This window comes from Lucilia cuprina, chromosome 4 (genome assembly GCF_022045245.1).
Source record: "Lucilia cuprina isolate Lc7/37 chromosome 4, ASM2204524v1, whole genome shotgun sequence".
NCBI lineage: Eukaryota > Metazoa > Arthropoda > Insecta > Diptera > Calliphoridae > Lucilia > Lucilia cuprina.
The window spans coordinates 71576313-71592615 of record NC_060952.1 but is presented as its reverse complement, the minus strand read 5'-3'; the positions used below and the strand labels follow the sequence as shown (position 1 = coordinate 71592615).

General features: G+C 31.1%; 1 protein-coding gene across 6 annotated transcripts in view; it reads right to left on the bottom strand.

Moving 5' to 3' along the window:
* Positions 1–16303, bottom strand: part of LOC111690812 (maternal protein pumilio) — a 352313-nt gene that overhangs the window by 286724 nt on the left and 49286 nt on the right. For all 6 annotated transcript variants that reach the window (XM_046950482.1, XM_046950480.1, XM_046950483.1 and 3 more), the window contains 3 exons: positions 10817–11037; positions 10545–10680; positions 9970–10088 (listed from right to left, as the gene is read on the bottom strand). In XM_046950482.1, the coding sequence (XP_046806438.1) occupies positions 9970–10088; positions 10545–10680; positions 10817–11037 (476 nt within the window). The remainder of the gene's footprint in view (positions 1–9969; positions 10089–10544; positions 10681–10816; positions 11038–16303) is intronic.

Below are 16303 nucleotides of genomic sequence, written 5' to 3'. Positions count from 1 at the left end.
GGATCACGACACATTACATTTTGTTCCACTACTTTGTTGCATATAGATTTTTTTCTTTCCAAAGTATATCTACCCCCAAAAAAATCTGGACATAAGTTTAGCACAAAATTAAAAAATCATTAAAAATAAAACAAAACAACCTTCTATATTTATCTTATTGCACTTAAAATTTTATATTTTGTGGAATAGTTGCAGATTTTGATAATATCATTCCTCCCCCTGGACATAATCTTCACCAGAACCCACTAGAAATTTCATGACATAAATATTAACTTTCAGCCCATAAATTGGCAAAATTCTTGGTGATTTCTGCTTTTATTTGTTGGTCCATATCATGTTATATGTTCTCTATTGAATTGGAATCGAGAAAATATACTGGGCACTGCAAACCTGTCAATCCCGGTCGCTTCTAAGCAGCTCATCTCAGCACTTTTAGCATATTTACGGTCGATGTCGACCAAAAACGCCATCTTTGTCCTCCGATTTTTTAATAAAATATTTAAGATCCTATTTTGATAGTCATACGGATCCACTTCTGCATCCAACATCAATATAGGACCAACAGCACGACAAGAAAATGCAATGAATACCATGAAATTTCCCTCCATTGTATATATGTATTGACACCAACTCATTTCCAACGCATAGTCCTCCTCTGTTATCTGTTTTCCTTTTTCCCGCGAAAATGGGTACTACGTGGATTCGGGCAACTGACCACCCTTAGTATCAGATTGTGTGGCTTTCTGGTTAGATCCCATCATTACAAGATCCCATCAAAGAAACATGCCCCGGGATGATTTTTTTACAGACAGGAATGCCGAGAGTTTTAACGTGAGCACCTGCCTTGACGGCCTTATCTCACGGTGGTCTTTTTCATCCACTGGGTAGACTTAAGAACGGTCTTCCATCGCCCCTTTGTTCTTCAATGAAGAATGTAGGTGGCAATTTTTTGTACAATGGTTCTGACCGGTACATGCACAAGTAATTTGCTGGAGTACTCGAGCTATCTAATCTCTTGACCATTGGATGGCCTCTATAGATTTGGCAACCGCACCTAGAGACGTAACCGGTAGACCAAGTACGATCCATCAATAAGCCGTGGACATTGAGGAAACTCAACCAACTAACCAGCCAGGACACAGTCCTGGTACTACTGGCCATCCGTAGTACCAGGTTATGCGGTGCTCTTGTCTGACCTCTAGCAATCTATGCAAGGACTAAGCCAAGCAGTAGACTGTAACCAATTTTTCTGTCCCGGCCAGACTGGAGGTTTGGCCACCTCTGTATACCCCGGTATTACAATAACACCAAGGCGGAGGTCTCGCCAAGGTAACATGCCCCCGGGGAGTATCTTTACAGACAAACACATTAACATTTGGGTTTGTTAATGTCTTTCAGATATACTCGGTTATTGTACCGTGAGTATAGATATCTTCCCTAGAGATGCTGCTAATTTGAAAACATTCCTGCTCGTTACGGTGTATGTTCTCCTCATATATTCATACAAAGATTCTTCCTGACATTTCTCAAGGGAGCATCCAACTGTATGATATTTAAGTTGGAATGACTCCTCGGGTGGCAGAAGGAACTGTTTAGTCAACATTACATTGTATTCCTGGTATGAAAGGATCTTCGTTTTTCGTGTAGATGATGTTATGATATAATTTATAAACTGACCGTGTGATTCCTTAGGGTATTACTTTTTTAGCTTTGAATGTTTCCACATTGGGTATCACTTAGATGAGGTGACCACACTGGATTAGTATAATAAACCTCTCACCGACAAAACGTTATATATATAAATAACATGGTGTCTTTATTCAAACCCTAATCGCAGCTGGTCAGTGTTTTTAGATCGTTCACGACGCTAAGGGTTAAATTCAAGTGGTAACAACTGTGGTTGACAACTTTGCTGGCGATAGCAAATAGCAGCGTTTTCCTTTGGCCTTGTTAAAGCCTTTTAAAGAAATTATTTCAAAAATATTAGCTATTCGGAAGTCTACACCTCTAGCTAGTTTTATAATATATCGATCTATTTATATTTAATCGGTATATTTTCTAATGATTAGCACCAGTTATCTTTTGTATCTTTTAAAACCTTTTAAAGAAACTTTTAAAAAATGATCGCAAAAATATCACTTATTCGGAAGTCTAAACCTCTAGCTAGTTTTATAATATATCGATTTCTATACATATTTTAATCTGCTTTCAGACATTACGAGCGAGATTTACAAGGCTGTTAGTCAAATTTTTACATTGAATACAAATTAAATTTGCTTTTAAAGCTTTTTTAATCCGCTAAATAGACATTACTCTTTAAAAATCAATATTTTCAGCATCTTAAATAAATGTCTTTCATGAAAATCTAATTTATTCAATCACTTAATTGTTGACAGAACTAAAAAACAATCATTTAATTTATGCAAATAAACTGCAACTGTTAATTTGCTAAGTAATCATTTAATATTTATCTATTAATAATGTTGTTGCTGTTGTCTTTTTATAGCGTGTTAATGACCTCAAACGAGCTTTAACAAAAAAAAAAGAAACAAGTAACAATAAAAATCACAAAAAAAAACTGCAACTATAAATAAAAACAACAACAGCAACAACTGTAAAAAAGTGTATAATGGCGCTTCATTATAATAATTTTTCAATTTAATTAAAATTTGCTTTTGACTTTTTTGCTTTGCATTTCATATTTTTAATTAATTCATTTATTAAAAATTGTCGATCATTTTATGTTTTTTAAGCGCCAAATTGATGATGATTCACTAAAATTTATAGTTATTGTATCGATGAGAGAGATAGAGAAAGAGTCTGGTGAAGAGTAAAGGTTTTGTTGTTATGCGCAAAAATTATTTATTTTTGTTAGTGCTAAAACAACTAACAAGTGTTTTTTGTTGTATTTATTAATTGCATCACGTTTGTTTTTTATTTGTTTCTTTAATTTATTTATATATTTGTTCATTAAATTTGCATTTTATTACTTGATGAGAAGCGCGCCGATCGCGCTTCTCTCTGATCTACCTCAATAAGATGAAAAACTTTTTTAGAATGACAGTCAAACTGAATGAATGAATAAAATAAACAAATCAAAAGTATAAACAATAGATTTCTCTGTATTTTTTTTTTTAATAAATATTGAATGAATTTAATTGAGCTTAAAATACTAATTTTATTTAGTTTGTTTATTAATACTCTGTTCTCTCTTTTCTCTTCTTTTCTTTTCGTTTACAAAGAGAAACAAAGAATAAGCAGACTGCAGTCATGTAAGTTTATGTTTTTGTTTGTTAGTGTGTGTGGGTGTGTGTGTGTATTCAAGTTTGGTACTTGAATCTTTTGTTTTATTTCAATTCAAATGCGGGTTTCTTGTACACCAACTCTTTCAGACAACAGCTGACTGACATAAGACTGACTTTTTGTTGCCAGTTGTTTACGATGTTATTAAGCGTGATTTATGATGATGTTTAACAGCCATTGACATGTTTACGCCGTTACTTTTTTTACTGCTGTAATTTTTCAAATAGTTGTCTAATAAAACGCCCACAGTTTCTTGTTTTAAGTTATAAAAATGATTTGTGTAAAAAGATAACCGGAAGGACTGAGATAAGTATATAATTGTAAATCATATACATTTTAGCTTCTGAATACATATTTATAAAGCACTGCAAGATAACTGTGAAAAAGTGCAAGCATTAGTAATTGTAACATTTATTTAAATGTGCTGAAAATATTTAATGAAGATCTGAACTATTTACTTTTTATAATAAACAAACCTGACGTTTCCCAATTATATGATGTTAGTTGTGTTTTTTGGATCTGGTTTATAAAACCTGAGCACAATTTAAAAGCATATAACTGTTGTGATTGTCATGTAGTTCAAAAGGCGTAAAAAAGCTTTTTGGTATTTATGATCTTCTCACTAGCTTGAAATATGATCCCAAAATAATTTCAAAAAACTATTACATTTTAAACATCAAGATGATCATTCATTGATTGATATTGCTATTCACAGAAAAAACTAAAAACAATTTTCAATTATCAAAATAATTGTATCAAGCTAATTTTGCACATATAACCAAAATGATGATATCAATTACCAAATTTGTAAAAAAAAAATAAATATGTTTTTTCCAAATAACGAATTTATTAGAACAATTAATGTCAAAAAATTGAGACAAGATAAAACATTAATTAATTCATTAATTGTATAAATTAAATATTTAATAAATATGAAATTGATTTGTTATTAAGAAGGTGATTAAAATAATCAAATTATTACACATTACGTTAAAGGAATACTCGACCAAAATAGAAAAGTAGGCGAGAAAACAATTTTCAATCAATTAAACAATTAATTGAATCAATTCAAAATTTAATCAAAATTGTAAACTTAGGTTTCAAACAACGAGATTATTAAGACAAATAACAATTTATTGAAATAAATATTAAAGAAAGAAGGATATCGCAGCATATTATCTATTTTTAGTATGTAGTGACATCAAAATGGTAAATGGCTACAGTAAATGGAAATAACCATTTACTGTAGCTGTGAACTCAAAATAACGCTTTAAATCGAGAAAAACGTAAAAAAATTTTGGGGCACTTGTGTCCCGTATACGTGAAAGAGTTAAGTCTCTTTATTTCAAAACTGCCAAATTTTAACTTAATTGTTTAAATGGAAGCCAAAGTTGTTCGGTAGAATAATTTTAATATTTGACTGTTAATATTTGACGCAAAAAAATAAAATTCATGATATTCACTGTCCCTGCAAACCCACCACAGTTTAAAAGTAAAAATATTTAAAAACAAATTTCTATAAATTTCTTGCTATCTTTAGAAAACTATATTTACAAACAGCTGAGGGATATTGTAAATCGGTTATTATTTACAGATAGTTCGAGAAAAGGACATTTAGTAGTCGTGTAGAGTCATATAATGAGAATAATTAATCAGTCAATATTCCAAAATATTGCATTAGTATATTAAGCCTTTCGAATAAAAAATTTAATATTTTTTGTGAACACAATCCCATTTTTATCATCCTTGGCACACAATACTACTTCACTTTCCATTGTGGTTATTACGTTACTACAAAAGCAAAAACCGCTAAAAAAAATTAACACAAAATAAAATATGATATTTGATATCGAAATAAAATAAATACAAAATCGTGAGACTAGAGGAAACACCAAAATAAAATACAAATAAATCAACAACAGCTCCTAACGCTACAACAGTAACAATCTTGAATAGAAAACCCAACAAGTGTCTGCTGTCTTTACTGGACCCCCAATAGTCTGACGACTTGTTTCTAAACAACTAGACGTTTACTACACACTTGACCATTAAGTCAGCCAACCAAACAGTCAGTCAGTCAACCTACTGGCCATTTAGCCAAATACTTTCGTTACAAGTGTTTAGATGAAAAATATTCTTCGTTTATAACATTCAAAACATACTCATGTAACAAACAAATACATGAACCGCAACCGTAAAAAAGAACTTATGGTAGCTGTCTGGCATGTAGCATCTATAAAAGCTCTTAATCTGGTCACTTACATATATACAGGTACATCATGAATAGAGGCTAAGAATAACCCAATAAGCATAATGAACAAAATTATATTACAGAGTATAGACTGGTTGATATTTGAAAAGGAGGTTTATGGAAAATAATTTCTAATTAAAGATCAAACCTCTCACTCATAACTTATTTGCAGAGGTAAGTATCAAATCGGTGAGATTTATTTGTGGATTCGAAACGAATTTCGGAAGTTTTTTTGTCAGATAATATTTATTATATTTTTCGCAAATTGACTTGTAAACCATGTTTTCCTTTTATTACCTCTTTATAATGTCTACGATAAATGGCAATAAAATGTTTTGTAAATCATCAACTAATTGTGTTAATTTTGACCATGAATTTTGCTATAAATGATGTTATATTTATGTAGAATATAGTTAAAATGGGTAAAAGAATTACATGAAAAAAAAAACAATAACAAAACTTGGCAAAAACTAGAAGACTTTAAAAGAAGAAGGCTAAAATAAAAATGTACATAATAGCGCTTGTATAGCAACAATATAATTTTACAAACATTTAAAATATATAAACAGAAGAGAACTAAAGTATAGCACAAAAGATAAAAAAGATTTTATTTTTTAAGTTTTTTTGAAAAACTTTACAACTTGATTAAGCTATGTATAGACATGGTCGCCAGATCTTAAAATGTTGTGAGGAAAATGTGTTACAATCTTGTGAAATTACAATTTTAGAAAAAGCACCAAAAACTTGAAAAAGTACTGACAAAAGTTACAAGCAATAATATTGTCAGACGTCTTACAATCGTGTTAACACATTACGTTCTCATTGCCAGATTATTTAAGATTATTGTCTGATGTCAGTTTATTTATCTGACATTGTTCTTTTTTTGTGGCTACGCACTAAACACTACAATAATTACTTATGCTATGTATACACGGTTGTTAGATCTTACTACGTTGGCAGTAGAATGTGCAGAAAATGTCTAATAGTAGCATCAAATTTTGTCTTATTATATTTTCGGTAAAGCTTTTTCCGACAACGCAAAAGAAAAATTGTAAGTTCAGACAATTATTAGACATTTTCTGAACATTTTACTGAGAACGTTGTAAGATCTGACAACCTTGTATCACGGCTTTTACAAACGTTACAAATATATTGTCAGAAGTCTTACAATCGTCTTAACACATTATGTTGTCATTTCTAGATAATTTTTTTATTGTCGTCAGGTGTCAGTTTATATAATATTTATATTGGCAACACTGTGCATAAACGACAATCCACTTTTAATCTGGTTTAAATTAAAATTTTCCAAGATCAAATTTTCGAAGTCTTTGAATAAAACTTCGAAATTCAAAAGAAGGCAGCGGAGAGGTTCCCTTTTCCCAAAAGGGAAAAAACCCTTGCAAACTTTCCGAAGTTTTTAACCAATTAGTGCGTAATCATTCATCTTATTGATAAAATCTTCAGATCAATCCCAGATTATAGTAAAAGCTGTTGAGCACAACAAATATTTGTAGATGACAAATCAGTTTCGAAATTTTAATAATGTTCTATCAGAACATCGTCTGTCCATATAACCTACATAGTTATACCTTTAATATCTCCTTTAATGCACTTTGCATAAGTTCTAGCAGAGATGACGAAGATAAAGCTCTACAACACTTTCTTTGTAAGTGTCTTGTGTTATCCGATATTAATATTGTGGTTCGGATAATAAAATGGATCCAAGTGATTCAGCCTTTTGAAATTAATCCTTTTAATTATTAAACAGAAACCACGAAGAGCATTAAGAAACAAAGCTCGTAGGCACTGATAAAAGCATAGTTTTGGCCCTTAGCTTTCATTAGAAAGGACATTTCAGCATTTATTGCCAGAAGAGCAGCCAAAATACAGTAAAACAAGTGAAGTTATTTATCACAACTACAATGTAATCTGTAATATGAAAAAGGCAAACAATAACTATAATACAACAACAAAACTTGAAAATCGTTATTTGTTGTTGTAGTTGATGCAACTAAATAATTGTGCAAGAAACAGAAGAAGAAGGAAACAACAAAATAAATAAATACAGAATATAAATGTGTTGTTGATTTTGTTATTGTAACACAAACGGCAAAAATAAAACAACAACTATAACTCGTATGTGCTTTTGCTATTTTGCTGGTTTATTTCATCTGTCGTGTCTGCTTGTTAGTCAAGCGTAACTTTTTTCCTCTTCTTGTGTGTAACTAAATCACTGAGTATATTGGTATGATGAAGATGATGACGATGGTTAAGTTTATTGGTGGTAAGTTGCTGACGACGATGATTCCACACAACTTGTTGTTAAATAATACCATTGTTGTGGTCGTTGTTGTTGTTATTGTGTTACCAGACATAGACATTGTCTACGTCTAGTTGCTCATGTTGTTGCTATTATTACAGGCATCGTCATCATCATATGTAAAACATGTTGAAAACAAACAGAAACAGAAAAAAAATGCAAAACAATCAGCCAAACACACAACACGTAACAGAGAGAGAGAACCTTGAAGAAACCAGTTTTACTATTCTAATGTCAATGCCATTGTTGTAGAGTAGTTGTGTTGTTGCTGCCGCTGCTGCTGTTGTTGTTTATGAATGTAATGCTGCAAAATGTGCAACAGCAATAAATAAACAAAAACCACCATATATAATGTAGAGTATATACATATGTACAAATAATAAAAAACTAGTATAGTGTGTTTGTCAACAAAACCAACAACAAAACAACAACAGACAAGCAAGCTCCAAATATCATTATGACTCCCCAAAATAAGCCAAAAACAACAACCATTAAACAAATGTGGTGAGACAACAAGACAAGAGAGTAGAAAAAGAATAACAACTTCAACTACAACATGATATTGGAGTCTGAAAATTGAGAATGTATTGGAAATAGATTTTATTTATGTCAGTATGGGTGTATAGATGTACCCAGCAGTTCAACAAAGAGTTAATGCATCCGAAAGTAAAAATCACTGCAAATAATATCTAACAACTTGGATGATTCTAATTTAATTTTTTTCTAAACAAGAGTTTAGAAGTGGTTACTTTGCTGTCACCAAGTTATCTATACAGTATATACTTTAAAAATTTTATGCAAAAAGGTTTATTGCCATGTTAAAACTATTTTGAACTAGTTTTCTGACAGCCTCTTCGTAATCAATCAATGGATTGAATATTTATTTCCACATAGAGCAAGCACATTAAATATAGTCGGGTGGATAGAGTAACTGTTAGTAGTTGATTAATAAGTTAGTTCGGGACAGTCCCTCGAACTGCTGGGTAATGACCGTGGAGGTTTTATTAGAGAGAGAGAGAGGTATGGAGCATGTAAGAGTTGATTGGTGTAACTAGACCATATTTGTTCGCGTAATACATTTTATTAACGTCATTGTAAATTGAAGTTTTCCTTTAAACACAACACATTTAAAAGGGGAGTGTGAATAGTTATAGTCTGTGTTACAATGTTAGGAGATCTTGAGATAAATAGAAACACAATTTCAAAAATATTTTTTAAACTTTATTTAACGATTTATTTCGTTTGACTACTACTGATGATGAATGTAAAGTTTTAGAATATTGATTCCTTAAGCAGAAGAAATTTCGAAAACATTGGGTATTAAAATAACTACCATCTTGTGCTGGTTTGGCAACCATCTAAATTTAACTGTCAATCCTACAGATTTGCGAAGAGCATACAAGTAACAGTTATGGTTATACAAGGTTCTGTAGATCTTTGAAAAACCTTATTGTTACCATAAAACTATATTTTCGCTCTACAACGACCAAATTACTTCCCATCGATAGATCACTTCTGAACGTAATTTGCAAAAGAACCAGCAAAAGAATTCAATAATCTTTGTCTTCTCTGATTGAAGACAGGGCAGTTGGCAAACAGTACGCGACTAATAACAAGAAGACCTACCGTATATAGCGTTTTACTCTTTTTAGTCGTAACGACTCCGTTTAGAATGATTTGCTAACTCCGCGGAATGATTTGCTAATGACACTTCCGATGTGGCTAAGTGTCATTCAAAAGTAACAATCGATCCTCCAGAGATAAAACAGCCTGAAAAACAGGCACCAGTGTAATAAACACAATTCCTGTAAAAGCGAGCTCGATCACAATTACCATGACATCGGGTTAATTCTAAGATCAAAACAAAATAACAATTAAAACATCCACTATATTATTGTTCAATTGGTTGCAGTTATTTCAAAGAGTATTTAGCTTTACCCTAACTTTTACATATCTATTATTCTTGTCCTACTATCTACTATTCTTGTTTTAATTACAACAATTTCCAAATATATATCCCTTTGATTTCCACTCTTAGCAAAAAAATTGGTTTACAAATAAATTAAATATCTATCTCCTTTTTCATTTTACTTACTTGAATCCTTTTTCATCGTCAATACCATTGACAACACCATTTGTTGTGGTCACTTGGTCATCTTTCTTTAAGCCATTCGTATCGAATGGAGAATTTGCCTTTTCTTTATCATCGTGTGACTGTAAATTACAAAACAAAAAGAAAAATTAAAAACAAATCAAAATAAGAATATATATATAGTTTAAGAGGCCAACAAAAAAAACGAAAACAAATTAAACAACATTTGGGTTCAAGCAACAATTAGTGCAGATCGAAACAAAGGACACTGTGGATATAAAACTGCTGGCACAAAATGATTAAAAGCTAAACGAGAGAAAAAAAGGATGTTGAAAGTCAAACAGGAAATGAAACAAACAAAATTGCATTATGTTGATGCAAAAAAAAAAGAGAAAAAATTGTAAACAATAAACAACAGCAGTTTGAAACGGAAGCACACTGTAAAAAGCAAAATAATGTACACAAAGAATTTGGCAAGATTTTTAAAGGTAGAAAATAAAAGGCAATTTAGTAAACATTATAAAAAAAACAAACTTCGAAAGTGTGAGACAAAAAGAAATTTTTGCCTAAAAACTTACCTTATCATTATCATCGAACTTCAATGCCCTCAAGCGAGGTTCCAAGCCAGATAAAGGACTTTCTTTATTTGTTGGTGAACCGCCTAAAACGTATTCCACCATTTTAACGCCTAAACCACTTGTTGAATCACGTGGGCTGAAAATAAAAATAAAGGGAAGGAATACATAATTAATAAAAATTCAAATAGACAAAACATTTGGATAATTTATAATACCATAAAGTTTTTCAACACTGATTTGTCCTTTTAAATTAAAAAAATTTTGAAACTCACCTCAATATTCCAGCATTTCCACTCGCCGATGTATCCGGTGCTTGTGGAAATGTACGAGGTCGTGGCAATATTGCTTCACTCTGTGTCGACCAGGGTGAATCTTTCCAAACATGAGGATCTCCAATGTGTAAAGGATTTAAGGGGCCACCGGTAACACCAGCCGAAGCCGAACCTTTGCCATCGGATTTTTCCCATAATTTTTTGGCAGTGGATGTAGTGATCTGTAAATAAAAGAAATAAAATAAATAAAATTTTAATAATTTAAATAAAACGAATTTGTACAATATAAATAACGGAAAATAACAACGATCAGCCTTTACAGCTTTCAAAGTACGAAGGAAATAAGTTTATTACAGTACAACAACTTAAGGAGCGCAAGCGATCCAAACTTAATCTAAACTAACTTCGAAAGAACACTGTTTTATTTTCCTCTTTATGTCGACCACTGATTTAAACTATAACTGGAGACAAGTTATAGTTTACCTTGCTGTTTCATATAAAATATGTACAAAAATAATTTATTTTTTTATATTTACAATTTAATGCATCAGCAGATATTTAAAAAGATCTATATTGCACGCTGTATTGCATGATTTTAGTTTTAAATTTCTGCTTACTCACTGGACATTTCCACAGGGAGTTGAGTGGGTGCAGGAAACAGAAAAAGGGCGTTTTATTATGGTGTGGTTAAGTGTTGATGACTTGATTTTACTTTTTTTTTTACAATCACAATTTACTCTTGTGACCTAATTGCCAATAATAAAATAAAATTACAGCAGCAACTACTGTTTGCAGCAACAACAAAACATAACAATTTTAAAGGATGTCTGCCAGACTTAACGAATAAAAATATCGAAAGGATAAACTGTAGTACAAAGTAGTAAAAATTTGAAGTGTAGAGTAACAACGTGTTTAAGTATTAAGACCTAAATTTGGATTTTTTTATGTCTGTTCGGCAGCAAGTAAAAGTGGTTCAAGAAAAGAAAGAAAAAAAACGGAAGGATGTCTGTCGAAAATTATTGTTAAAAAATTGTTTTCTTATTAAATTAAAGGAGCAACAGCAATTTTTTTGGAATGGCCAACATAATAAGAATTACGATACGATATTTATATAAAGGACAAAATGAAAGGGTAATGGTTGGAATCTACTGATATCGTTTACAAAATAAGACTATGCGATTACTATATGATCCATATATAGAAAAGCGAGAACCTTATTTTCAAATTATTAATGATGTTGTCGATCATTTACTTTGGCAAATCAACCACTACTGATCGGTCTATCAGCATGCCATTGACCCTCTCTAGCCACCTGTCATGTTACCTTAATGAAAAATAAACTCTCAATACCTCTATCGAATAGTATTTCCGTCCTTTGCTTGGAATTATTTGAGCAAGGTTGGAATCAGGTAGCATTATAATTCGGATGCATGGGAACCTAGGCAGATTATCGGATTTTGTATGGTCCCGGTTATTGGAGAGTTGTAGTTTTTACCCAACTCGAGGGAATAGAATGTTCGTTAAAAGTCTGATGCAGGCTAAAGTCGAGATAAGTTCGGTGCTGTTACCCAGCAACGTTTTTCTCAATGATTGTGTCGAATAAATGAAAAGTGTTCTGAGTTGAATGTTGATAGATGTAAGGTTCTTTATACAAGTGATACCATTAAATTTTCCTTTCTTCTCAAGGTATGTCCAAGGTTTACTATATTCATATCAGAATTAACACAGTTTCTTAATAGATTCTTATTTAGGTCTACCAATTATTTATCTGGTTGCTGTTGCCGAATCAACAGAGGCCATCTCATCTGCGTGAAAGTTAGATTTTTGCATTTTGCCATGTCCAGAGATTAAATAGCTCGAGTAGTTGTGCAAAGTGATTGAACATAAAACGGCAGAACAATGAACAAAAATTGCGGAGGTGAGTACCGACAATGCAATTATTACAATCTTGATTTCCTTAACAACGTATAGGCATTGTGGACATATTGACATAGTTTAAACCAACCTAAACTGCATAATATAATAATTGACCTCGACATAGTGGCTATTTGTCTGTTATATTTAGGAAGTGTTTTGTCAGTACATTCATCTTATTGGCTTTCTTCCCTCCTACTCTGCAACTAACTAATATATCCATAACCTTTACGTGGCCTGTACTACAACCTTTTTTCATTTCCGAACTTTTAGACGTTTAGAATTATCAGGTAGAATGTATATGGGAATCATACCCTTAACGGCATCTGATTCATACGATAACTTAAGTTAAGCGAAAATGTAATAATTTTGCATTGGAATACTTTCCTAAATATAGTCTATTACCTAATGGGTCTAGAGTATTATTAGAATCAACTTACTGTAAGTACACAGAGAGAAAAGAAAAATGAACACATTTGTTATTATTTAGACAACGTATGTGTATAAAATTTAGATTTCGACAACAAATTGTTGTAATGTTGACAACATTGGGTCCACATTACAAAGTGTTGACGTGCGTAATAAACACTTCGGTGTCATTATTAATGTTTACTGAAAATCTTTAGAATTTAAAACGTTTTTGACCAAAAAAAATGTAAAAGTTTTAAGCTATATTTATCGTCACCTGAAATGCTAAATGACATATCAACAGAACAACAGGAGTGACAACAAACTAAATAAAATGAAAACTATTGTGGCTATAAAATCAAATAATACTGTTTTTAGGACATTCTGACTTGTGGAAATGACGAAAATATTGTTACGCCTTTTTTAATTTCATGTCTATAAAATTGGAGTTTTTGACAATAGAGTTCTAAAAATTTCCGACAAAAATTGCTTTGATACACTGGACCAATTTAAATCCAAAAGTCGATTTTAATTTTTTTGGTTGTTATGCCTTTTTGCTTGACGATATGTTATACCATAATGTCCACCCTCTCTAAAAAGTCAAGGACCTTTTTTCACTCTTTAGTTTTTCATGAATTCAACTATTTTGTTTTCCTTATTTAACTTTTTTCCAGTCACAAAAGCGTCATTTATTTTGCAAAGCCCAAAAAGGAGGGAAAGCGAAGCAAAACAAAATAAAAAAGTAGAATTCATGAGCACTTATGAGCAGTCAATTGGAATGCTGATGTTGGGTTTGTAAAATGAAAAAAAAAAATAAAAACTATATTGCACAAAATTATAATTACTACATGATTACGGTCAAATGACTAACAAGTTGGTTTTTATTTTAATATGAAATACTTATGTGTGAATGCTTCTTTGGTTAGTTTATTTGAACTACACACGTTTAGTACAAATAAACGAGAGAGAAAAAAAGATAACTTCGAGCCCTGGGGTGTAAAACAAAGCAAATAAGGAAAAATGACAAGATTGTAAAAAAATAAAATAAATATGTAATATAAGCAGTTAAAAATCCAGTTCTCTAAAGCTAAATTCCATAAACGTTCAACCCACCACGAACACCTGCCGAATAAATGCGTGTATTTAGTTAAATGTTACTTTTCGAAAGAATAACGTGCTAAATACGCATTTTCTTCTTTAAGCCATTTTGTTAGTTTTATATCATTTCGTTGTTTTATGTGTAAAAGTTATTAAAATAAAAATGCAAACGAAATTATATTTCATGAACCACTTAAAATGAGTACAAATATGTAGAGAAAAGCACATAGACAGTGGAATTGTACTGCAAATGAACAAATATATAGAATACGTTGTACTAAAAATTCCTCAGAAAATTTTCATTTTACTTCAGTCCTTTTTATGAAGCCTTTACTGTTTTATGTTAAATAACTTGTGGTTAAACCTTCCAAAAAGAAGTGAGTGCCACCATACTTTATGTTATTTTAGTTGGTAACATATTATTTTAATAAACACATAATTAACATACATTCAAGTTAACCAAAGAAATTTTTTCAATGATTCATTATTTTTTTTTTTGTGTGTATAAATGGCAAATGTTATTAAAATTTATATACATTTTAGTTAGAATGAAATGTCTAACAATATGTTGATAAATAGAAATCATCACGTGTATGTTTCCTCAGTGGATTATACCTTGTATTTATATAAAAAACCTTAAAGACTTAATATCGAACAGAGTCTTGATTTACAACTAGAACCTTAAAGGTAACATTACTATCCTAAGCTAATTTAAAACTTTATATTTGGAAGGCGTTACGTCACACTTTTTGTTGTGAAATGTAATGTGAGCGGACGGTGTCACGAGCATTCAAAGTTGAAACAAATATTCATATTTCCAAAAAAAATTATAACTGTTGGGTTTTCAAAATGTGTAAGGAAAACTCTGAAATTCGTATGAATAATATAACAAGTAAGATTTCTATATTCGGCTGTGCCGAATCATATATACCCTTCACCAAGTATGTTTAAAAAATAGTTTTTATTTATTTTGTATCTCTGCACACATGTCACACATAACATACACACAAACAAATATAAACTATAGCAGAAAGAAATTTTAACCGTTGTACTGAACCATTTCCACCATTTCGTCTAGGAATACACTTTTTTGAAAATTAAGTTTATAAATACAGTTTTCTCCCCATTACACCTAAAAAGTAGAGAATTTAAAAAAAAAGTACGAAACAATAATCTCATAACTTTGAAATATTTGTCCAAAATATTTACAAATATTTTATTAAGTTTAAAAAATTATAAAGGCCCCAAAAAGGTACCAAAATCAACTTTGTTACACATTTTCGCCCCTTAAAAATATGAATTTCGAAAAAGTACCAGACACCCAATTAAAATTAAATGCAATTAAAATTTTTCTTGTATTACTAATATTGTGTAAGCTAATCTAGAAAACCTGGTGTATCTATTTTTTTCCCCCAAATTATCCAAAAACACCTAGTGGTTCTAGATATCCAAAAAGACGTCTACTGTTAAAATTTTATGATTCTAGGATTTGCCATTTGGGCTGTGTGATGATGAAGCTCTAACAATTATGTAGATTTGCGTGATACAAAATTGACATTATCCCAGCAAAAATTAAACAAAGTACTTCCATTTATCACTACTTTAAAAGTAGCACTCAGTGAATTTTTTCACCTTTTTTTCCATTTAGTTTTTAGTACTGATATTTTTTTAATTAAACCAATTGTATTTAAGAGTAAATTGATGAATTCTTGTCATTTATTTATTTTTGTTAACATAATTTATACAAATTAGTTAAGAAGGACATCACTTGTATGACAAGCCTGTGTTAAAATCATACTTTCTTCAGGCCTTTGTCATCACTTCCATTGAGTAAATTCTACTTCTTTTTCATTTCTTTGGAAGTTCTTATTTTGCCTCTACAATATCTGCTCGACTTTTCTCTTCCTGATTCGTTTTGCCCGGACTTTGATCAAAATAATCGTTGAAAAATAATAATTCAAGATAATCTATATATATAAAATTCTAACGTTACTGACTGACTGACTGACTGACTGACTGACTGACTGATTGACTGATTCATCATCGCACAGCCTAAACGGTTAAAGC